Raw genomic sequence first — 26,418 nt, 5'->3', positions numbered from 1 at the left:
AACGTCACTAATTCCCACTATATCTAACTTAAATTTTCTATCCTACCTGCCCGATTAAGGTATCTGACATTCCAAGCTCCGCGTAGAATGCCAGTTTTCTTTCTCCTGATAATGACGTCCTCCAGAGTAGTCCTCGCCCGGAGATCGAATGGTCTGACTATTTTACCTCCGGAATATTTTACCCAAGAGGATGCCATCATCATTTAACCACACAGTAAAGCTGCATGTCCTCGGGAAAAATTACAGCTGTAGTTTCCCCTTGCTTTCAGCTGTTTGCAGTACCAGGACAGCAAGGCTGTTTTGGTTGGTGTTACAAGGCCAGATTAGTCAATCATCCAGACTGTTGCCCCTGCAACTACTGAAAAGGCTGCTGCCTCTCTTCAGGAACCACACATTTGTCTGGCCTCTCAACAGATACTCCTTCATTTTGGTTGCACTTACAGCACAGCTATCTGTATCACTGAGGCACGCAAGCCTCCCCACCAACGACAAGGTCCATGGTTCATGGGGGGGGGGGGGGGGGGGGTTGAGTGAGATATGCAATTTATATAAACAAAGTTGTATCAAAGATTAAAATCACATTGAATACCAGTTGGCATGTGAACCCACACCTTTGGATAACTGTGTGGTTATGTAATCACGTAAGGGTCTGAAAATGTAGACTCTATTTCTGACAAAATTAGCATCTATTTTTGTCAAAATTAGCATGAATAAGGGGGGGGGGGGGGGTAATTCCACATACAAAAGTAATAAGTTGCCTCGTTACATGTCTGAAGACGAAGTATTAGAGCTTTTAAACTAATTGTAAAAAAAAAGTGTTTGGTGATAATATAATAATAAAAGAAAATAAATAGTTTTTATTCTCCACAATGATAGTTCATAACTGGAATGTTTGCTTTTGCAGAAATTTCACCCCTCCTCCTCTAAATGGTCTCTGCTTGTTTTTATCTTTTAGCTCTATTAAAGCTTTCAACATAGAAATAGTAGCATTTTCCCAGCAGTGAACAGAGACTTTTCTTATTTAAAGTGTTCCTTGACATTTTTTTCTCTTTCCTTCTCAGTTCAATAATACAAAACTGCAAAATATTGGTTTTGAATTTGTAACATATAAGCCCTTACAAGTCTATTGCAGACTCCTTCTGTGGGCATTCATAGCCATAAGATCCACATTTGTACATGCTACAGACAGAAACAACTAGATACGTATAGTAAAACTGAAAATACCTCTTTTTGCATGTTAGAGGAAGACTACCGGTGTGATCAAAATATGTAGACCAGTTTTGTTTACCTGTCACTGTAGTGTGGACACTATAATATCACCGCTGGCTTCCTCTGTAAACAAAATAGAACTATGACTGCCAGAATGGAGAGGAGTGGTGCAGGGAAATAAGCCCCACTTCCGTCTCACAGGGGAGCCATCCTACACCTGCCTTCTGTGTTTATGTGGAACCAGAATTGATACATGGTCCTAACGATCGCTGATCCCTCCTGGTGTCGTGAGCTGTAATCGGATTCTGTGATGAATGAGGTTTAGAATCTTCACTCATTTCAAAATAAGAACAGAAAATATTGAGCTGCATACTGCGCGTAAACAAAGCATTCAGTAATGCTTACTGGATAATAGCTTCATGAAGTTGGCAATTTCGGAAACAAGGTAATTAGGCTCTACTTCAACCAGTATCTTACTGAACCATAATTCAAAATACCTGCCACATTTAAGTGCACATGTTGCAGCAACTTTTGAAGTTTAGGTTGAAGATAAATACACATGTATTTGTTCTAAAATGCTAGTTCCCATGGCTGAGTCCTATGTTATGATACCTGGTGTGCATGTTACAACTATTCAGTCACCCACAACTGACGTGATTGTGTGGCACAGGAACACACTGATACACTATTACATTCATGCAGAGGTACATTTTATAATTTGCAGACACATTATTACACATTATCTTTCCAAATTGGGCTTCATCAGATGTTGTGCAATACAAGTGTCCAAAAAGGGCGCTGGGGGGGGGGGGGGGGGTGGCACCTGATTGTTTCAAAAGGAAATTGCCAGTTTTTATAGGCAATTTAATGTGTCTAAGGGGATGTCCAGTATTGCCTGAATACCAAAAGCCTGCACAATATGACATATAATGTACCTTTTTTTTACATCTAGAGTGCTTAGGGATTTAATTATCATCATCAGATGTAGTGATAAATAAAAGAAAGAAAAACAGCAGAGAAGTGCACTGCATATTAATAACGTGAAACATAAGTAAGGAGTAGACTCGTACATGGAATTCATTCCCTTCATTGAAAAAGATGTACTGTAAATTATGTCAATATGTCTTATATTGATGCCACCCATTGTTGGTAACTTCATTACAGTTAAAGCTTTTACTCTTTAGGTAAATAAGTCCAGCATGTTGGTAAATAACAGTTTCGTTCTTTGATAATGTATTTACAAAGTTGCCATTCACAAGTAATAACAAATATGTAAACTAATTGTGTGGAATAGACTGTGTAAAAATAATTCAGTGAAGCTGAAAAACAATACAACAGACAAAAACAAAAGGGAATGAAGAAGGAAGGAAGGAAGGAAGGTGTTTCGTCATAAAACTTGACTTTTTAGTCCAGCATGGTTCATCAGTAACAGTGTCTTTTTGTGGATGCATATGTAAAACTTTGGCTCTTACAAGTAACCACAAATATATATTTAGTTTTGTGAAATAGACTGTTTTAACTTTGCCAGTGAACTGAAAAATAGTTCACCAGACAAAGAAAGAAGTAGAGATTTCAGCTGTTTTGACTCGCAGGAGGCTAAACTAATAATCAAGTGACAAATGCCATCTTGAAAGTCAGTTTCTGTATTTGTCTTGGTGGTCTTCAACTAATTATTCATTTATTTCAGTTACTTTTATACTATGTCAAACAAATGAATGCTTCCCTTTATTTCAACAGTTGGTTCCCAATGCAAGTATTGTATTATGTTTAGAATGAGTACAATTTATGGGTGATGTACTTTGAATGATGGACGAAGGCAGATATGAGTTTACTGGTGCCAGAAGCATAAAGTAGATTGAGGGAGGATCTGTGGAATTTTTTACTTTCCACAGTTTGTTTCAAATCTCACAAAGTTGCAATTGTGGTGCTGAATACTCTTGTGTATTTTGAAATGTTTATGCAGAGTGTCCCTTCAAAGAGTCATCAGGGGCATTTTCTCTGGTGTTAAGGCAGATAGTTGCAATTTTGCTTTTGCAGCCAGAGTCAGCATAAATAAATAAATACTCCTCATCGCATTTTGGTACAATGCCCAGTGTTGATGGAAAGTGTCTTGTTTGCTTATTGATATGTATTAACAGGAACATTAAAACACGATGCTTTACCATACTCCAGCAGCAGATGAGCAGTGCTACTGTATGGTGGGAGCAGTCAGCACGAGCCATGGTGGCATACAAGTCATAGTTGGACTTATGGTCATTCGTTGTGTTTAAAAGTTCCTGTTAATACGTATTGATAAAACAAAAACAGCACTAAACTAATCAATGAAATAAACACGTAAAACCAGTGGTTTTTATCGACACTGGGTGTTGTTAAAGGATATGATAAGCAGTATATGTTTGGGTATACTTGAGCTACACATTTCAAATACAGAATTGCAAATATCTGTTGAAACACCAGAGCTAATGTGCCTGATTATTCTTAGGAGAGACACCCTGTAAATAAATTGTCCTCTAAAACTGAAGCTATTTATTAGGTGGTGTACTTTTATAAGAAGGCTCTGTTGTTATTTTTTCAGAGCTAATACCCAGAGAATCTTTAAAACTGGGTGAAGTTCTTGGTGAAGGGGAATTTGGTGCAGTCTACCAAGGAACGTACATGCACCCAGATGGAACTGTGGTAAGAACTGTTACTTTGTTTATGTAATTTAGTTATACCTTTTTTTGGGTCATTGGTCTTCTGAACTGTTTGTTGTGACCCGCCATGAATTCCTCTCCTGTGCCAACCTTTTCATTTCTGAGTAGTGTATATAATATATGTCCTCAATTATATGCTGGATGTATTCCAGTCTATGTCTTCCTTTGCAGTTTTTACAATCTGCGGCTCTCTCTGGTACCATGGATGTTATTCTGTCATTCTGTTGCTTCTCTTTGTCAGTGTTTCACACATATTCTTTTCCTCACCAATTCTGCAAAGAACCTCCTCATACCTTACCTTAATGGGCCAATTGCCTTGTTTGTATGTACTTATATAACTGTTTATGAAAGCTCAGTTGTTAACTGAAATTTTTGAGGAAGTGCATGCTGGACTGCAAGAGTCAGATCACGTTTTAAAAAAAGTTTTCCTGCTTACTTAGGACATAGGAAATATTTTCTTACAAAGAAGTGTTACTACCAAGGGAGTTATTTAACTCTGTAACTTTTGTGACTTGAATCTTCAATAGCTTCATTAAAATTTTGTCAGAGAAGGCCTTGCATTTATGGACAAGTTGATGGACATTGGACTTTACTCTGGAAATGATTTTTGCGGTATTTTGGACACTGAAAATACTGTACAACTGCTGTTATCATGAGGAATCATTTCCGAATTCACTGAAGAGAGGCACTTTCAATGGTAAAGACACAAGAATTAGTCAATACAGTGTTGTCAGTGTTACTACTATTTTCTAAATGATGATATAACAATGCAGGTGCTACATGTTGAAAATTGTAAGATAGGCATTTGCGAAGAGGTGGGAGTGAAAGTTTGCTGCAGATGCCAGTAAAAATTGGAAAGTACATGAAGAACTAAGAGTTTTTTCTGAGGGTTGTGGTGTGTGGGTGGAAAGAACACATGGAGCAGAAAAATAAAGATAATAGTTTGGAACACAACAATGACAGTGGACTTAATTTTTTACAAAGAACTATTGAAATATATGCAAATTTTTAGTGGTAGTGAATAGTCTCAGTGGCGTCTAACTGCATGAGACCTTAGAGACATGCATTTGCAACTGATACCATAATTACACATTAAAAAACAACTTCTCTCATAGAGATGACTGCTAACTGTTTACAGGATACCCTTCTTGAGGTTATTATTCTCTTATAAACTTGTACATATGTACACTGTTGATATTGCTAAATCTGTCTTAGCTCCTCCTCATAGCTATATTTATGATCAAAAGACACCAAGGATGAACTCTGGGTATTAGCCCCAAGCAGTGGAAAATTTTGTTTTAATTTACTTGAAAGAGCAATTTAGAACAGTATCCAAATTAAATGCTTGTCATCCAGCATTTAAGGTGACCTGCTCATATAGCGTACATTTAAGGTGACCTGCTCATATAGCGTAGTGCGCAGCACACTAGCTTATGAAACACCAAGGTGAGCCAGACACAGATTAAATCCGCATGGCACCTCAATGACCATGGGCTGGTACATCAGATAGCTTGACTGTGGTTCCCTGACAGTTTCCTAAGCTTGTTTATGCAAATGCTGAGTTGGTCCCCAAATTCTACCTCAGTAAATACGATACACAAACAGTTAAAATACACTAACACACAGAACACAGTTTACACAATTTACAGACAAATGGAGTGCACGAATTCTGTCCTGAAGGTTACCTTGACAACTTTGATGCCAGGAAGGACATTTGGCCACAAAGTTAAATAATGAAATAAACATTTACCAAATCCTGGGAGAAGTGGGCCCTGTTGGTTAGGATAAACTCAAGGGAACAGAAGAATCCAGCATTCAAGGTTTTTTATTTGTGTGTAGTTTTGATGTACAGTTTGATTAACCCTTTCAGATCGTCTGGTTCTAATTGCATACATTAACTTTTACTGTGTCTTAGCTGCAACAGAAATATTTGTCCTAACCCAAGGTACACATCCATGGATGTTCAACACTTTCATCATGCACAAATGCTATCAGCTGTTGGACATCACTATGAAAATATCAGCAAGTCAGTGTAGCAGTGCTCAGCAGCCCATGACCAACAGAATACACAGATGTGGTTGGTTTGCTATATTCCACTGTATAATTCGATATTGTTATTTGCTCGAACAGTCCACGGGTGTACTGCTGGTCCATAATGTGCAACGGGCACAATATTTCGGCGATCAGACATGTCGCCATCGTCAGGTGCGCTGACGAACTGAGCTCGTGAGGGTGGGTGACCGTGTTAAATCCCCTCCCCACGAGAGATGTTCTCTCCACGGTCCGCACCCGCGTGGTCGCTGAGAGGCTGGCGTCGGCATCTGTGGTGGCGTTGGTGTAAGTGCCTCGTCCACCCTGGTCGCTCGTTCGTTTTCTTTACTGAGCCTCTTTTTAATTAGACTCAGTGCTGGTTCCCATGCCTTGCTGAGGTTATAGCCGCAATCTCTGTTGATGAGTCCGTCCCTGGTACAAATTTCGGTAGCCTCTCTAATGACACTGTCCCAGTATTTAGATGTCTGTGCCAAGACCCTGGCATGTTGGTAGTCCATTTCATGATTTTCAGACAAACAGTGCTCTACGACTGCCGACTTGTTGGGGTACATAAGCTCGCGCCAGCCAGACTCATGTCGTGGATTGACTCCTGTTGCTCTCGTGTCGACCGCGAAGCCACTACCCCCTCGCTATACGGCACGGCCCACTGGACTCACGTGGCGACCCTACATGCGCCGATGCTCAAGCCAGACAAGTCATCTCATGTCTCAGTGTGTGGCCGACCAACCGATAGATCCAACCGCCAATGACGTTGCCTGAGCAAACTCGAGCAGACTGGCGGCCTAACGCGCAGACTCAGATGCAGGAACTAAACCCTGACCAGGTGAGCACTCGCTGAGTTCTCTTACTGGCTGAGTGGAAAGTCTCTCATTTATCTGGTTTTAAAGATTGATCAAAACGAAAGACATACTAGCACTCCAACCGACAGACAGACACTAACTGCCGCACAAATGCGGACGAGAGACAGACCAGCAACTGGTGACGAGTGACTGACCCAGACTCACTCCGATTGACCAACTGACCCCGGACTGACCGACTGGCGAGCTCATAGCGCCCCTTAAATGCACGTGAACAGGCAACCGTTCCCCTTTCCCACCAGAGGGAGACACCAAAGCTGCAATTGTCACAGCGGCGCCACTGCCAGAAAAGGAGGGTGACTGCTTCACACAACCCGCTATGGCGCACTCTTCAAAACAGCAGTTTTTACCATGGCTCAGGGTACATAAGTCGAGTGTGCCTCTGATGTTCTCAGCAACGATCTTCGATGGTGCGCGCTGTCTGTCCAATTTAAGTCTTCCCACACTCACAGGGAATCTGGTATATGCCGGCCTTCTGCAAACCGAGATCGTCTTTTAACACTTCCCTATAATGCTCCTGTTTTATTGGGCAGGCAAACGACAGTTCCTACTTGGTGTTTCCTCAATATTCGTCCTATTTTCCCCGATAGTGCTCCAGTAAACGGGATATAGGCGGTGGCTATCTCTTCCTCCGTGACTTTGTCCATCTCCACACGCTGTACTGCAGAGGTGGGGCGGAGAGCACGTCTGATCTGCCATTCCAAGTACCTGTTTTTGTGAAATACAATTTTGAGGTGTTTCAGCTCATGGGGCAGACTCCCTGCGGCAGAGATGGTGCGCGCCCTGTGCACCAGTGTTTTTAGTACCCCTTTCGCCTGCGAAGGGTGGTGGCAGCTATTTGCATGCAGATACAGATCGGTGTGCAGTTTCTTCCTGTATACCATGTGGCCCAGGGTGCCATCCGCTCTTCTTTTGACTATGACATCCAGAAGTGGTAAACTTCCTTCTGCTTCGGTCTACATTGTGAATTTGATGTTCAGATGTATGGAGTTCAGGTGTGTAAGGAAGTCTAGGAGGTTGTCCCTTCCATGGGTCCATATCACGAATGTGTTATCAACATAACGTAGAAAACAAGTAGGTTTCCACTTGGATGACGCCAAAGCTTCCTCCTCGAAATACTACATATAGAAATTCGCGATCACAGGCAAAAGTGGGTTCCCCATAGCAACTCCTGTTTGCTCATAGTATTCTCCATTAAACAAAAAATACATGGAGGTCAGAATGTGCCTGAAAAGGTCGGTCATCTTCTCGTCAAATTTCTGTGCAGTGAGCTCAACTGACTCTCAAAGAGGCACCCTTGTGATTAATGAGACAACGTCAAAACTCACCAGGATATCTGAGTCTTTCAGCTTGAAGTTCTCAAGACATTTTAGGAAATCCATAGAATTCCAAACGTGATGAGAGCATTTACCCACGTAAGGGCTTAGTAGTTCTGCCAGCAAATATGTAGGTGCCCTAATGTTGTTGACAATTGGGCATAACGGCACCCCTTCTTGGTGGACTTCAGGGAGACCATAAAGTCTTGGCGGTACAGGTCCTTGAGGTGTCAATTTCTTGGCAACACCCTCTGAGGAAACACCGAATAGGAACTGTCTTTTGCCCACCCAATAAAACACGAGCATTATTGGTAAGTGTCAAAGATGATCTCTGTTTGCGGAAGGCCGGCATATACCAGATTCCCTGTGAGTGTGGGAAGACTTACATTGGACAGACAGTGCGCACCATCGAAGATCATTGCCGAGAACATCAGAGGCACACTTGACTTATGTACCCCAACAAGTCGGCAGTCGCAGAGCTCTGTTTGTCTGAAAATCACGAAATGGACTACTAACATACAAGGGTTTTGGCACAGACATCTAAATACTGGGACAGCGTCATTAGAGAGGCTATCGAAATTCGTACCAGGGATCGACTCATCAACAGAGATTGCAGCTGTAACCTCAGCAAGGCATGGGAACCAGCACTGAGTCCAATTAAAAAGAGGCTGAGCAAAGTAAGCTAACGAGTGACCGGGCTGGACGAGGCAGTTTCACCGACGCCACGGGCGTGGACTGCAGAGAGAACATCTCGCGAGGGGAGGGGATTTAAGACGGCCACCCACACTCAGGAGCACAGTTTGTCAGCGCACCTGATGATGGCGACATGTCTGATCGCCAAAATATTGTGCCTGTTGGACACTATGGACCGCCAGTACACCCGTGGACTGTTTGAGCAAGAAATACGCTGGGAGAAGTTGAAGAATCACAAACGATATTGTTATTGCTATTTTGCATGGTAAGTATGGAATGATCATTTTATTTATTATAATAGAATAGAAAATCCAGGATGGAATGTAACAATATTATGTAAAGGATAGTTGCTACTCATCATATAGTGGAGATGCTGAGTCACAGACACACACAACAAAAAGACTGTCGAAAAAAACTTTCGGCCCATAAGGGCTTTGTCAAAAATAGACACCCCCCCCCCCCCCCCCCACACGCACACATACACACACACACAACCACAGTCTCTGGCAAGCCACACTGACTGAAGAAGCCACACTACAAGCAGAAGCAGCAGCAGTGCATAATGGGAGAGGCATTTCATTTGGCTAGGGGTAAGGAGGAGGCTGGGGTGCGGATGGGGAAGGATACCAGAGTAGGGGCGAGGGATGGTGAAGTGGTGCTGGGGAGCATGCAGGGACAATGTGGATAGAGGGTAGGGCAGCTAGGTGCAGTCGGCATGTTAGATGATGGGCGGGGAAGAGGTGGAGGGGGGTGGGGATTGGGGAGGGTAGCAGAAAAGGAGAGAAGTAAAAAGACTTGGTGTACTGGTGGAATAGAGGGCTACGTAGTGCTGGAATGGGAACAGGGAAGGGGCTTGATGGGTGAGGACAATGACTAATGAAGGTTGAGGCAGGAAGGGTTACAGGAACATTGGATATATTGCAGGGAGAGTTTCCCACCTGCACAATTCAGAAAAGCTGGTGTTGGTTGAAAGGATCCATAAGTCACAGGCTTTGAAGCAGTCATTGAAGCGAAGAATGTCTTGTTGGGTAGCATACTCAGCAACAGGATGGTCCAGTTTGGCCATTCATACGGACAGATAGCGTGTTGGTTGTCATGCCCACATAGAATGCAGCACACTGGTTGCAGCCTAGTTTGTAAATCACATGACTGGTTTCACATGTAGGTCAGCCTTTGAGGGATAGGTAATGTTTGTGACAGGACTGTAGTAGGTGGCGGTGGGAGATGTATGGGGCAGGTCTTGCATCTAGATCAATTACAGGGATATGAGCCATGAGTTGGAAGCAGGGGCTGTGTAGGGATGGACAAGTATATTGTGTAGGTTCGGTGGATGGTGGAATACCGCTGTGGGAGGGGTGGAAAAGGTAGTGGGCGGGATATTTCTCATTTTAAGGCATAAAAGAGATAGTTGAAACCATGGTGGAGAGTGTAATTCAGTTGCTCCAGTTCTGGGTGGTATTGTGTTAGGAGGGGAATGCTCCTCTGTGGCTGGACAGCAAGTCTTGGGTATCAGTGGGTGACTTCAGTTTTAGGCCAAAGCCTTCTTCAGAAAATGACACTTTTGTACTTCTTAGACGCAATTTTCTACATTACAGACCTGAAGATGGCTTGTAGATAAGCTGAAATTAGTAATCCATTTTCGATAAAATTAGTATTTGTGATCTGGACTATTAAGAATTTTTCTGAATCCACAGCTCTAGCCTTATTACTTTGCTGGAGAATATAAAAATATAGTTATTTATCTATTCTGTTAGTTTGCTTTAAGTCTTACAAAAGTGTATCATTGATTGTAATTAATATTTGATGAGATACCATCTCGTTAGGGATTTTTAATGTTTAATGGAATCAGATGTATCCTTTGGAAATGTACAGTCATGTTTTTAATACAATAAATAATAATGATGACAATAATAATAATAATAATAATAATAATAATAATAAACTGAGAAAAGACATCGGAGAGCAAACACAATTTATAAGAAATGAAATATCAGACAAAAAACGAAAAAGGTTAGGTAAAATCTCACAACAACAAGCGATAGAGCAACTAGATGAAAAGTAGCAGAAATAACAAGCATTGGCCAAACGACTTAGAAGATACAAAAAAAGTGAAAATAGAAGGAAACAAAACCAAACATCCAACACAAACCCAAAGAAATTTTACCAGACAATAGATAACACACACATTAAAATAGACAATCTACCAAACATAACAGACATGGAACACTTGTGGAGCAACATACAGTCAAACCCGGTACAACACAACAGACATGCACGGTGGATACAAGCAGAAACAGACACATACAAGATGATACCACAAATGCCTGAAGTGATAATTTTGCAACATGAAGTCACCATAGCAATTAATTCTATGCACAATTGGAAAGCCGCTGGAAAAGATAAAATAGCAAATTTCTGGCTAAAGAAGTGCACCTCAACACATTCACACCTAACTAAATTATTTGACATGAATATAATAGAGGGAAACATTCCATGTGGGAAAAATGTATATAAAGATGCTGTGACTTACCAAACGGGGAAAGCGCTGGTAGATAGACACAATAAAAAACACGCACACAGATTTCGAGCTTTCGCAACCCAACGTTGCTTCATCGGGAAAGAGGGAAGGAGAGGAAAAGACGAAAGGATGTTGGTTTTAAGGGAGAGGGTAAGGAGTCATTCCAATCCCTGATGAAGAACAAAAAGACTGCTGCAAAGGAGCACGAGGATGTAAAGAGCAACTGATAATAGATGCAGAGGTGACATATTGTTGTTGTTGTGGTCTTCAGTCCCGAGACTGGTTTGATGCAGCTCTCCATGCTACTCTATCCTGTGCAAGCTTCTTCATCTCTCAGTACCTACTGCAGCCTACATCCTTCTGAATCTGCTTAGTGTATTCATCTCTTGGTCTCCCTCTACGATTTTTACCCTCCACGCTGCCCTCCAGTACTAAATTGGTGATCTCTTGATGCCTCAGAACATGTCCTACCAACCGATCCCTTCTTGTGGTCAAGTTGTGCCACAAACTCCTCAAGCTAAAACTAAACAAAAGTCGCTACACTACGCATACATTGATTACCAAAAAGCTTTTGATAGTGTACCCCACTCGTGGTTGCTACAAATATTGGAAATATACAAAGTAGATCCTAAATTGATACAGTTCCTAAACATAGTAATGTAAAAATGGAAAACCACACTTAATATCCAAACAAATTGAAATAATATCACTTCACAGCCAATACAGATTAATCGTGGAATATACCAAGGAGACTCATTAAGTCCTTTCTGGTTCTGCCTTGCTCTGAACCCACTATCCAATATGCTAAATAATACAAATTATGGATATAATATTACTGGAACATACCAACACAAAATCACACATTTGCTAAACATGGATAATCTAAAACTACTGGCAGCAACAAATCAACAACTCAATCAATTACTAAAGATAACAGAAGTATTCAGCAATGATATAAATATTGCTTTTGGAACAGACAAATGTAAGAATAATAGCATAGTCAAGGGAAAACACACTAAACAAGAAGATCACATATTGGATAACCACAGTGACTGCATAGAAGCGATGGAAAAAACAGATGCCTATAAATATCTAGGATACAGACAAAAAATAGGAATAGATAATACAAATATTAAAGAAGAACTAAAAGACAAAGACTAACAAAAATACTGAAAACAGAATTGACAGCAAGAAACAAGACAAAAGCTTATGCTATACCAATATTGACCTACTCATTTGGAGTAGTGAAATGGAGTAACACAGACCTAGAAGCACTCAATACACTTACACGATCACAATGCCAAAAATATAGAATACATTACATACATTCAGCAACAGAAAGATTCACATTAAGCAGAAAGGAAGGAGGAAGGGGATTTATCGACATAAAAAACCTACATTATAGACAGGTAGACAATTTAAGAAAATTCTTTATAGAATGAGCAGAAACTAGCAAAATACACTAAGCAATCACTCATATAAATACATCGGCTACACAATTGCATTTTCATAACCACTTCTACAACCCTTTAGATCACATAACATCAACAGATATGAAGAAAGTAAATTGGAAAAAGAAAACACTACATGGCAAGCACCCGTATCATCTAACACAGCCACACATCGAACAAGATGCATCCAACACATGGCTAAGAAAAGGCAATATATACAGTGAGACAGAAGGATTCATGATTGCAATACAGGATCAAACAATAAACACCAGATATTACAGCAAGCATATTATTAAAGATCCCAATGCCACAATAGATAAATGCAGACTTTGCAAACAACAAATAGAAACAGTAGATCACATCACAAGCGGATGTACGATACTAGCAAATACATAATACACCAGAAGACATGACAATGTAGCAAAAATAATACATCAACAATTCACCATACAATATAAACTACCATGCAACATAAACTAATAAAACAACACGTTCCCACACACAAGTATGCACCACAAAGTGTACTGGAGAATGATGAATACAAATTATACTGGAACAGAACCATTATAACAGATAAAACACCACCACATAACAAACCTGACATCATACTCACCAATAAAAAGAAGAAATTAGCGCAACTAATCAAAATATCCATACCCAATACAACAAATGTACAGAAGATGACAGGAGAAAAAATTGAAAAATACATCCAACCGGCTGAGGAAGTCAAGGACATGTGGCATCGGGATAAAGTTGACATTATACCAATTATACTATCAACTACAGGAGTCATACCACACAATATCCACCAGTACATCAACGCAATACAGCTACATCCAAACATATATATACCTCTACAGAAATCTGTAATTATTGATACATGTTCAATTACCCGAAAGTTCCTAAATGCAATGTAACATATACCATACAGTTTTAATGTCTGAGAAAGGAAAGATAATAATAATAATAATGATGATGATAATGATAATGACAACAACTACCACCATTAATTTTCTTCTTATTTCAGTCACTTTGTCTTTTAAAGTATTTTCGTAAGATCTTGAATTTCCAGTCTCTCTGGTTTCCATTTTTTTCATAACCTCGTATCCTGAATCTCTGTACCAATACAACACTTCTGTTTTCATTAATTTCCTCAACTCATATGATACAAATGCTAACAAAAATCCCTTTGTTAACCTAAGGCTGCTTCTGCCTTTTGGCTCGTAGTGTAGGTTGTTTCATCTGCTATTTACTTGTATCAGCAGTAAGTAACTCCTTTGCCCCAAATGTGATATTTTTGTTGATGCAGGTTTCATTTTGTAGCAGGTCACTGTTTTCCAAGTTTTATGTTTTCTTGAGGTGCTGAAGGTTACTTTTAGTTTAACACTATGAGACAAGGGCGTAATAGTATGTGATTTCTGCACGTATTTTGCCTAATATTACAAGTTGTCAAAATTATGTTTTAAGACATTATATTGTTACATACAAGAAATGATTTATTGGTTAGTTGTTATCTTTTTAGGAAAAAGTTGCTATCAAGACTTTACATCAGGAGCATGTGGAAAAAAATCGTGATGAATTTTTGCGTGAAGCGAGAGTAATGATGAATCTAAACCATCATTGTGTTGTAAGACTTATAGGAGTCTCCATGGGGCCACCACTTCTGATGGTAAATTCTTGTTGCATTTTGTGGATTGAAATTATTATTGATTTATGTTTTAGTGCATGGAATTTTTTTGTGCTCTTTCTTTTTATTTTATTTCATTTCCGCATCATTTTGTTTGTAATCATTACAGTAATTATTAGAGCCAACATATCTTGTGTTTTTCATTTCTATTACAGTGCTTAAACACAGTTCATATTTTTTAGGTTCAGGAATTAGTTAAGTTACGTTCAATGTTAGAATTTTTGCGGAATTTCCCTGAGAAAGTTAATCCAAATTATGAGCTTAAATTATGGGCTTCCCAAATTGCTTGTGGTGAGTAGTACTCTAGTTTGCATCTTCTTAACATTCAATACTGTAACATTTTTGTACTTACGTAAGTTTTGTTTAATATCATTTTTATTTACAATGCCAGCTTATTTTTGTGCATTTTAGCATCTATTTTTATAACATTTGTAATTTGCAGTGCCAGCTTATTTTTGTGTGTTATAGAATTCATTTTTATAACATTTTGACAGGTATGAAATACCTGGAGGAACAACGATTTGTCCATAGAGATTTAGCAGCAAGAAATATCCTTCTTGCTTCAAGACATCAAGCAAAAATTAGTGATTTTGGCCTATCAAGAGCTTTGGGAGGAGATCATGAATATTACACAGCAACGCAGGGAGGTAAATGGCCAATTAAATGGTATGTTTATTTTATATTATTGATTTATTATTCTGGGAATAGTTTTGAATTGAAATCACAAGCATTGTGCAGGATATACAGAACAGAGTCAGGTGTTGTTATGATATATAGTTGTACTGCCTGTTGATCGGAAGTACAGCCAATGATTGACTGACACTCTACCTGCTTCATCATTACGCCATATCTATTCATTCTTCAGTTTTTTGAGCAGAATTTTGTAAACTAAGAATTACAATAGTTAAATTCTATTTTGTGTGTGGCCTCTGTTGCTCATGGCATAGGAAACTTTTACAGTATCTGTCTTACGCAATGCATTTTGCTTTATTTTTATTTATTTGATTTACTCTTGAACTTTGTTATTTATGTGTTATAAAACTGAATTATTTTCTCTTTGTAAGAATGAGCAAGATGATACACATTAAGACATTGGATTTGAATGTAAAAATGTTAGGTTTCACGTCCTCGTCCAACTGTCCAGCCCAGACTTTTCACAGATCATTTAAGATGAATATCAGCATGGTCCATCCAACAAGGCTACAGCTAATATTGTTCCCTATTTTTGTCCAGGAGAGAGTTTTATTTCAAGTTAACTTAAGACTAATGAGGCATTAAATCACAAACTTCCTTCATTCCTCCTCTTGGATTGATATTAATCATAAGTTATGATCTTCAGCAGACTTCCTCCTGGCTTAATAATGATCAAGAGAGGGGTGACACTGTGAAGGTTGTGAGAAATGAGATGATTTTTTTAGTGTGTGTATTTTGAGCAGATGAAACCTACAAACACTTTCATACTTCTCAGATCTTATGACTGCACTGGCAGTTTTACAGTCTGCCCTTGATATGGGCGATGCATGACTGTTACACTACTGGCCATTAAAATTGCTACGCCATGAAGATGACGAGCTACAGACGCGAAATTTAACTGACAGGAAGAAGATGCTGTGATATGCAAATGATTAGCTTTTCAGAGCATTCACACGAGGTTGGTGCCAGTGGCGACACCTACAACGTGCTGACATGAGGAAAGTTTCCAACCGATTTCTCATACACAAACAGCAGTTGACCGGCATTGCCTGGTGAAACATTGTTATGATGCCTCGTGTAAGGAGGAGAAATGCGTACTATCACGTTTCCAACTTTGATAAGGGTCGGATTGTAACCTTTCGTGATTGTCGTTTATCGTATCGCGACATTGCTGCTCGCGTTGGTCGAGATCCAATGACTGTTAGCAGAATATGGAATTGGTGGGTTCAGGAGGGTAATACGGAACGCCGTGCTGGATCCCAACGACCTCGTATCGCTAGCAGTCGAGATGACAGGCATCTTATCCGCATGGCTGTAACGGATCGTGCAGCCATGTCTCGATCCCTGAGTCGACACATGGGGACGTTTGCAAGACAACAACCATCTGGACGAACAGTTCGACGACATTTGCAGTAGCACGGTCTATCAGCTCGGAGACCATGGCTGCGGTTACCCTTGACGCAGCATCACAGTTAGGAGCGCCTGCGATGGTGTACTCAACGACGAACCTGGGTGCATGAATGGCAAAACGTCATTTTTTCGGATGAATCCAGGTTCTGTTACAGCAGCATGATGGTCGCATCCATGTTTGGCGTCATCGCGGTGAACGCACATTGGAAGCGTGTATTCATCATCGCCATACTGGCGTATCACCCGGTGTGATGGTGTGGGGTGCCATTGGTTACACGTCTCGGTCACCTCTTTGGTCGAGATCCAATGACTGTTAGCAGAATATGGAATTGGTGGGTTCAGGAGGGTAATACGGAACGCCGTGCTGGATCCCAACGACCTCGTATCGCTAGCAGTCGAGATGACAGGCATCTTATCCGCATGGCTGTAACGGATCATGCAGCCATGTCTCGATCCCTGAGTCGACACATGGGGACGTTTGCAAGACAACAACCATCTGGACGAACAGTTCGACGACATTTGCAGTAGTACGGTCTATCAGCTCGGAGACCATGGCTGCGGTTACCCTTGACGCAGCATCACAGTTAGGAGCGCCTGCGATGGTGTACTCAACGACGAACCTGGGTGCATGAATGGCAAAACGTCATTTTTTCGGATGAATCCAGGTTCTGTTACAGCAGCATGATGGTCGCATCCATGTTTGGCGTCATCGCGGTGAACGCACATTGGAAGCATGTATTCATCATCGCCATACTGGCGTATCACCCGGTGTGATGGTATGGGGTGCCATTGGTTACATGTCTCGGTCACCTCTTGTTCACATTGACGGCACTTTGAACAATGGATGTTACATTTCAAATGTGTTACGACCCGTGGCTCTACCCTTCATTCGATCCCTGCGAAACCCTACATTTCAGCAGGATAATGCACGACCGCATGTTGCAGGTCCTATAGAGGCCTTTCTGGGTACAGAAAATGTTCGACTGCTGCCATGGCCAGCACATTCTCCAGATCTCTCACCAATTGAAAACGTCTAGTCAATGGTGGCCAAGCAACTGGCTCGTCACAATATGCCAGTCACTACTCTTGATGAACTAAGGTATCGTGTTGAAGCTGCAAGGGCAGCTGTACCTGTACATGCCATCCAAGCTCTGCTTGACTCAATGCCCAGGCGTATGAAGCCCATTATTTTGGCCAGAGGTGGTTGTTCTGGGTACTGATTTCTCAGGATCTATGCACCCAAATTGCGTGAAAATGTAATCACATGTCAGTTCTAGTATAATATATTTGTCCAATGAATACCCGTTTATCATCTTCATTTCTTCTTGGTGTAGCAATTTTAATGGCCAGTAGTGTAGCTTTACTCCCTTCAGTGTCATAGAGATCAGTAATACACTAGTACTTTAAAGCCCACGCATTTGTTTGAATGCCTGACCCTTAGATCATTACAATGTAGTGGCTGGTTAGTGAAATAATTTATAAATAATTAGATTGCATAGATAAATTCTTGGGATTAAGGATGTTGTCAGAACAGAATAATTATTGTTTGAATCCAATAAATGTTTATTCAAATAATTCACACATTTGTGAATGGCAGATTCAGATGAAAGAAAGGTAAATAATAATTAATGTAGTGCAACAAGCAACGTAAAGAAAAACACATACATAAAAAGTTCTCTTAGCAGCCCATTAATCACGAAATTTGAAAGAAACGCGCAAAACTTGACAAAGATAAATAGTTATTAATGTAGTGCAGCAGGCAATGTGAAACAAAACACATGAAATATGTGTACAAAGTTCTGTTATCAGCCCATTAGTCATAAAATTTAAAAGGAAACAAGCAATATTTGACAGCTCTTTATCTCACTATTGATCATGGCATAAAACTTAAGTTAGTTATCCTAATTAACCCCTGCAAAAACAACTGAACAAGTCTATCACACCCAAGTTTCAATATCAACTGCCTCAAAATAGTTAAAGTTCTCACCTGCCTCAAATCCCACAAATAAAGTTTATATGGACACCCAAATGTGGCCACCAAAAACAATGAGAAAATATTGTGAGCTCCACTAAAAGTTAGAGTATTAGCATGTGCTCGCCAAAATTATTCAAAGCCCAGTTATTGGCTTCCAAACAAAGAAGCATGGTTGCTTTGCTACCCATACTATTTTTACTGTTGCCAAGCACACTTGCTGACAATACTGCTTGCAAAACACAAAAGTTTCTGTGGATGAAACACTGAATATCAAAGACCATGTGCCCGCTGCTGCCCTCTCTCAGATATGTCCCGTGATGTCACACACTACTGAATCTATATGAATTGGAACAATGGCCAAGGCACATACACTCACAATGTTAGTATAATCCAGCAATTATGATCATTTTGTGACCTCTAATTACAAAATCAATGCAGTAGTATGTAAGCTATTAGCATTTGGTTTTATGGTATGAAATTAACATCTCGTTTTACAGTATGGAATAGTTATGTTAAAATTACAAAATAATTAATGGCCAGCTTGGACCAAGGGCATCCAAGGGCATTACGATGAAATATCAACAAAGTTAATTAAGGCATGTTCTTGTGAGTTTAGTACAATTCTAAGTTACTTGTGTAACCAGTCAATTATAACTGGGACATTTCCTGACTGGCTAAAATATGCAGATGTTAAGCCTCTATTCAAGAAAGGGGATAAAGAGATACCGTCAAACTACAGACCGATTTCACTTTTGCCAGCATTCTCAAAAATTTTAGGAAAAGTAATGTACAGGCAGCTTCTCAACCATCTGACCACAAACAACATGTTATCAAGAACACAGTTTGGATTTCTGAAGGGTTCTGATATCGAGAAGGCTATTTACACCTACAGTGAAAATGTACTTAATTCATTAAATAACAAATTACAAGCAGCAGGTATTTTCTGTGATTTGTCAAAGGCATTTGATTGTCTGAACCACAACATCCTTTTAAATAAATTAGAATTCTATGGTGTCACGGGCAGTGCTGCAAAATGGTTCAAGTCATACCTAGCTAACAGGAAACAAAGGGTGTCAGTACAAGGGACTAGTGAATTAAGTCATCAGTCATCATCAGAATGGGAAGAAATTACATGTGGTGTCCCACAAGGATCCATCTTAGAGCCATTGCTTTTTCTTGTGTACATTAATGATCTCTCATCAGTTACACTGCCAGAAGCAGAATTCGTTTTGTTTGCAGATGACACAAGTATTGCAATAAATAGTATGTCGAGTGTGGTTCTAGAAAGATCTGCTAATGATATGTTCATGGATATTAATAAATGGTTTAAAGCCAACTCATTGACATTAAACTTTGAAAAGACTCACTACATGCAATTCAGAACCTGTAAGAGGTTTCCACCCAGCATATGCATAAAGTATGAAGAAGAGCAGATAGAAGAGGTTGACAGTCTTAAATTCCTGGGATTACAACTTGATAATAAATTTAATTGGGAGGAGCACACCACAGAACTGCAGAAATGCCTCAACAAATCTGTATTTGCAATTCGAGTGTTACCAGTCATAGGCGACATAAAAATGAAAAAGCTTGCATACTTCGCCTACTTTCATTCCATAATGTCATACGGTATAATATTTTGGGGTAACTCTTCAAGTCAAACAAAAGTTTTCAGAGTCCAAAAGCCTGTAATACGTATTATTTGTGGAGTAAATTCACGGACGTCATGTAGAAACCTCTTCAAAGAACTGGGTATACTAACCACTGCCTCTCAGTATATTTACTTCTTAATGAAATTTGTCCTAAATAATATACCTCTTTTTCCAACAAACAGCTCAGTTCATACATATAATACCAGGACCAAAAATGATCTGCACAAAGACTTAAAAGCACTTACTTTAGTTCAAAAAGGGCTCCACTACTCAGGAACACTCATCTTCAATAATTTGCCAGCAAACATAAAAAATTTAGTTACAAATAAAGATCAATTTAAAAGGAGCCTGAAAGACTTACTAGCGGCCAACTCCTCCTACTCCATAGACGAATTTTTTAATAGAAACAAATGATGTATTGTATATATTCATACTATTAGTATTATTATTTCAGCTAAAAAAAAAAAAAAGAAAAAAAAAGTTGACATGTTCCACATCCACGAGGATCTCCCAGCATGGATCTATGGAACGAAAAACTAATCTAATCTAATCTATCCTACTGCCCTCTAGATACAGGTTCTTTCATGCATATGTTTTATTATTTGCACCTCTAGAGCATTTGGGAATTTATGTAAATAATCATTTAAAATATATGTGATGGCTAATGGTAGGTAGTCATTACCTGGGATGATTAGATGATGGAATAAGTGACTCTCGCTGCCTTCATATTATGTGTAGCCTTTGGAGTATTTATGGGTGTCGCACATTTGCATATCTAACTTTTATTAAATCATCTGATGTATGTGTGGAATTTGCAATGTCAGCTTTCATTTTATACTCCATATGATGTGATCACTCCAGTGGTTTGATTCTTGTTACAGATAGTTGTAACTTTATTCATACTTATTGTGCAGTAACACTTAGTCACAATTAGCTTGTCTCATCACTGTGATTTTTGTGGTATATTTGGTTTTATTATGTAACAGAAAGTCCAGTGTTTTATTATGTCACATTTGCAAAGTCTGAAGCATAGTTTCTCTGAAAATGCAATATCCATCTTATACTTTGTTCATTGAACTCACCATCATGTCATCTACAATTGCCTCGCCCGTGCCTATATGGACCCTCTGGGGAAAACTCCATGTTCACTGATCACTTTCCTTTCTTGTGTCTGGCAACTGCACAGCCACTGTACTGTCAGTTAATGCCACCTCCACCAACTTGCCCTCTGTGAATTGACTACAGCTGACATCAGATGATTGTAGCCAGGCTTTTGTGTCCTCTGTTGCAATTGTGTGTGTGACCAGCAGTGCTGCCTCCTCTCCTTTTGACAAGCCTTCAGTTAGCAGTTGTCATGCCCTGCCTTACTACCCTTACTGATGATTCCAGCTTCCTAAAGGAATAGGCTACTCAAAATCACCTCTGGCTGATTAGTTTCCACAGCATATTCCAGACTAGTCAGGCTTAATTAAAACTCACAAACAAATGTGACGTTGCTTGTATGAGTCTCAGTTACCCAAGTGATATAGTACACTGAACATACCACTGACTCAGAAATGAATATCCGAATATCTCCCACAATTTTCATTCAAAATATCTTATTCAGCACAGACATTAAGAAACCCCATAAATAAACAGATCCATTAACAACAGTCATTTTTATCCACCTAAGAAAAATGAAACATAAAGAAACATACACTTTGTTTTTCTAATTTTTATGTTACTCCACTTCCATACACCATATTCACAGTCATGTTGCTGATTTTCAGCATCCCACAATTCTTGGCCTACAAACAGTTTCTCACCAAAATTAATATGACCAACAACCTGTTGCCACACTTGAAATTTTTATCTGAATAAACATGAAATTCAATCTGATGTCTCATATCTGTCAACACTGCTTTCCATTAAATGGCAACGCATCAAGACACACAAATGAGTAAATTTCCCCTTGAAAGAAAATCAAAACATTACATAAATACAATCTCTGACATTGCATCCAACACTGTAGCCAAAATACAAACACATAGTAATCCCCTTCCAAAACAAAACTGGACTTGCACAATTACAAACACTTGAAAATGAATACCAGTAAAAGAGAAAACATTACTTACATCAGCACTAAAATTACACTTATGACTATGAACAACAATAAGAGAAACAAGACTACTTAATGGCAACATAATTACTTGGATCCTGAATTGAAACTGATTCCATTTATATTGACAGGTGTCAAATCTGACTGTTTCTGTTGCCACTCATGTCAAAATCTTTGTTAAAGTTCTTAGAATTTACAGTGAAACCCCACTTTTACACTTTTCAAGGGGCTTCAAAAATTGGTGTAAAATGTGGGAAAATGTTAAATGTGGGAAATGACATTTTAAGCTGCGAAATTTATGTATGGGATACCCCCTTGCATTTTCGCACTTTGTGTGTGCTATATGTACATAACAGGCATCGAAAGACTTGTCAGGGATTTGTTTATTACCTAATAAAAACCACTGATGTAACTGGAACTGATAACTGTCAAGGAAATCGTTGTTTTTGAAAACCTGTAGCTGTCATTTGTTATTTAAATAATGAAATACTGCGCAAGTTATGTATTTTTTCATGCTTAGCATGGCACGTTTTGAGAATTTTTTCGTGCAAATATATAGATAAGTGGTGTTCTGTGTCTCTCCTGCAGTTGTCTTTTTGATGTTATCAGGTACTGTGCCTCTTCAGTTATGTAGAAAACCACACATGCAAACTACCACTCACATTGTTTCTGTAACATCACCCCCCCCCCCCCCCCCCCCCCAAAAAAAAAAAAGAAGTACGTAGATACTGCACTTGACAATGAGAATAAATGCTCGAAACAAGTTTTGCTCAGCATGATAAAATTACATAACCAGCACTGTGTTTATATTAAAAAGTAAAAACATTTGACCAATGCAAAAGTGAATGATGGTGTCAACTAGGCTACAAGCAGCCAAAGGCCATCACATGCTAAATTATGTTTTGACAAAGGTGATACAACGATCACAACAATCTTGAAAATGAAGTTGCGCATTAGAGACAATTTGGAAATGGTTATTGTGATCGGTCATAATATATTTATTCAAACGAATCTAGTTACTTCCATCAGCCACGGTGCCAAGTAGAGCTTGGCAGTGACAGGAGATACAGCACGAATTGTTCCAATTGTTACATGTTTACCGGTTCAGATCCACTGAGCATAGCTCTCTGGCGAAAGAAACTTAACCGTGTATTATTTATAAACACTACTGGACAGCCAACATCATGCCAGCATCATTTTTATCTCCACGAACACTTTTTCGTAGTGCATAAATTGGGGGAAAATTATAAACATGTTGACACAAAATAGGGTGCAAATTAACTTTGTGGACACAGGAAATTTGACGGGAATGATAAAAAAACCTCATAAACGGTAGTAAAATGTTAATTCCAGAAATGTAAAAGCGGGGTTATACTGTATGTTACCTGAATAATTGCTGAGGAAATCGTAGTCAAGAATCATGTTTAGAAGACAATCCATTAATAAACAGACAATTGTCTTTGTAGCTGGTACCGAACCCATTAATAAGCAAACAGTTGTCTTTATAGCCAATACTGTTAATGTCAGTCTCCAACATCCTGTCCTCCTTTACTCATTTACTGTGATCTCCAGTGACCATTTTTGTTCGTTTGCCACACAGTCAGGAAATTCCTCCAATTTGGCATCTTTAATTTTGTTTACAAATGACTCCACTAACTCCCTAACACTACTGCCTATCTTGACTAAAGCTTTGTATTTCTTATCCCAAGTGTTTACTTGTAAGCCTGGCTGCACATTCTATAAGCAAGGTTTATCTAATAACATTTCCTCTAACAGATCCTTCTCTATACTGTAACATACATCCCTCTCCACCATACATACATATTTCCTAAGTAGCTCTATCTCATCATCTCCACTACATATTTCAATGAATGCTGGTTCCATATTCACACCACCAGTCATTGCCTCCAAACGCCTTGCTACATTAAACTTCATCTTAACAGATACCTGATGGACTAACATCTGCTTTATCTTAGCAGATGACACCCAGTCATTCACAAATTGAAGTCACACCATCCTTCTCCATTGACTCACTGCTCATCAGTTCATCCAACACTGTATGACATTCCATATTCATGAATACAAAATTTTTCAATTCTTCATTCAGCCAAACATCATTAGCAACCATAATGTCAACCTCAGAATCTTTATACTCATTATGGTGTTATCCAAGTTGTTCCCCACAACATTTAGATTGGCATCCACTGCTACTTCTTCTCTCAAAAAAATCAACATTATTCACATTGACAATATAAGATTCTGCATTTATTTATATTAATGTTCTGTACTTTTATCTTCTTCACAAAAAGATATTTCACTGGTTGCACACATCCATCTTAGTTACACCCACATTACTATTGTATGGCAACTCAGTATTATCACCCTGAGAACCATTTTGTACATCTAAAATTCCTCCATTGTCACCTCTGTTGCCAGTAATACTCTAATCCTGTTACGTGAATATTCTGTTTCATGTTATAGGCAGTATCACAGGATCTGCCTCTGATGCCTCGCAGGTGCCCATTGCAGCATTTCCCATCTCATTCCCAATCACACTTGCATCATCCCATCCATCTTCCCAAAGAATTCAGTCTACCACATTCATTAACTACATTCACCTGCTGACTCTTCTTACTCCTACATTGCTCCCTCACAAATTTTCTTTTTCACTGACTCTGGCCTCCCCACAGCTCTTCATTGCATAGTATTTCTTCCATAATAAACACTCCCTATTCCCTGTTGTTATTGTTATGCATGATGTTTCTTTATTATTATTAAGTGTGGTCCTATTCCATGTTTTACCAATGCCATTCTCACCGCTAACCCTTTTTGAGGCAAATCTCAGTTTCGTAGGATGTTGACATTATGCTGCCAGTTTCACTGTCATCATCATCATATGAAACATTTACATTTTCTTGCTTATTTGTCCTTCAATTTCTGTTACTTTTATGATTTTGCCTTTTCTTTGCCCCACTTGGTCTGTGACACAAAACAATGTCGATTTTCTTGGTGAAATCTAAAAATGCTTCTGTTTGCTCGGTGAGGCAATGTACCAATTGCGACTGTTAACTCTCTGGTAGTCTTCTCTTTCGAGTTGCAATTTGAGTTAGTACACACAGTAGCCTTTCTAGATGCACCATCTTATTCAGTTCATACTTGCAGAACTCCTGCATGCTGCCTTTTTCCCTGTTGAAGTTTGGTCAATTTAGAAATTTGTTTGCTATAAATTTTAGAAATTTGTTTGCTATAAATTTTGTTTTATTTGGCCCCAGTATTTTGATAACAACATTGCTTCAAACATGGAAGAATCTGCAATCAAAGGCGCATTCTGGATTTTGATTTGCTCACGTCTGTACCATTCCCTCTAAATTAGACTTAAACTTAATTTTTGCAACCTCATTCATACTACGAGGGCCGTTCAGAAAGTAACCTCCGGTTGATTTAAAAAAATACACCAAGTTAAATAAAAATATTTTAATATATACATCTTACAGCTACATCTTTGCACTATTTTTCTACATAGTCTCCATAGCGAGTGAGGCACTTATCGTATCTCTTCACAAGATTTGAAATTCCTTCTGCATAAAAATCACCCGCTTGTGCCTGGAGCCAGCCTGTGACCGCATCTTTGGGCTCTTCGTCGTCATCAAACCGCTGTGACCCGAGCCATTTCTTCAAATGCATGAAGAGGTGATAATCACTTGGCGCCAGGTCTGGGCTGTAAGGTGGATGGTTGATAACGTCCCACTTGAAGGACTCAAGAAGGGCCGTTGTTCTGCGAGCAGAGTGAGGACGGGCGTTATCGTGCAAAAAAACGATGCCGGAAGTCAGCATACCACGGCGTTTGTTCTGTATAGCCCGTCGTAACTTTTTTATTGTTTCACAGTACACGTCTTCATTAATGGTCGTACCACGTTCCATGAATTCAACCAACAACACCCCTTTGGCATCCCAAAACACCGTTGCCATCAGTTTTCTGGCAGAAAAATCTTGCGAGGCTTTTCTTGGTTTGGTAGGCGAATTTGAATGTGCCCACATCTTTGATTGTTCTTTTGTCTCAGGGTTCACGTACTTAATCCAGGTTTCGTCACCGGTCACGATTCTGTTTAACAATGGT

General features: G+C 39.4%; 1 protein-coding gene across 7 annotated transcripts in view; it reads left to right on the top strand.

Moving 5' to 3' along the window:
* The window catches only part of LOC124789791 (tyrosine-protein kinase Shark), a 134,599-nt gene that overhangs the window by 61,839 nt on the left and 46,342 nt on the right, over positions 1-26,418 (top strand). For all 7 annotated transcript variants that reach the window (XM_047257276.1, XM_047257268.1, XM_047257284.1 and 4 more), the window contains exons 11-14: positions 3,785-3,885; positions 14,312-14,458; positions 14,659-14,767; positions 14,971-15,142. In XM_047257276.1, coding sequence (XP_047113232.1) covers positions 3,785-3,885; positions 14,312-14,458; positions 14,659-14,767; positions 14,971-15,142 — 529 coding nt within the window. The remainder of the gene's footprint in view (positions 1-3,784; positions 3,886-14,311; positions 14,459-14,658; positions 14,768-14,970; positions 15,143-26,418) is intronic.

Source organism: Schistocerca piceifrons, chromosome 1 (genome assembly GCF_021461385.2).
Source record: "Schistocerca piceifrons isolate TAMUIC-IGC-003096 chromosome 1, iqSchPice1.1, whole genome shotgun sequence".
NCBI classification, from domain to species: Eukaryota; Metazoa; Arthropoda; class Insecta; order Orthoptera; family Acrididae; genus Schistocerca; species Schistocerca piceifrons.
The sequence above is the reverse complement of the archived record's forward strand: the minus strand, read 5'-3'. Positions and strand labels throughout refer to the sequence as shown.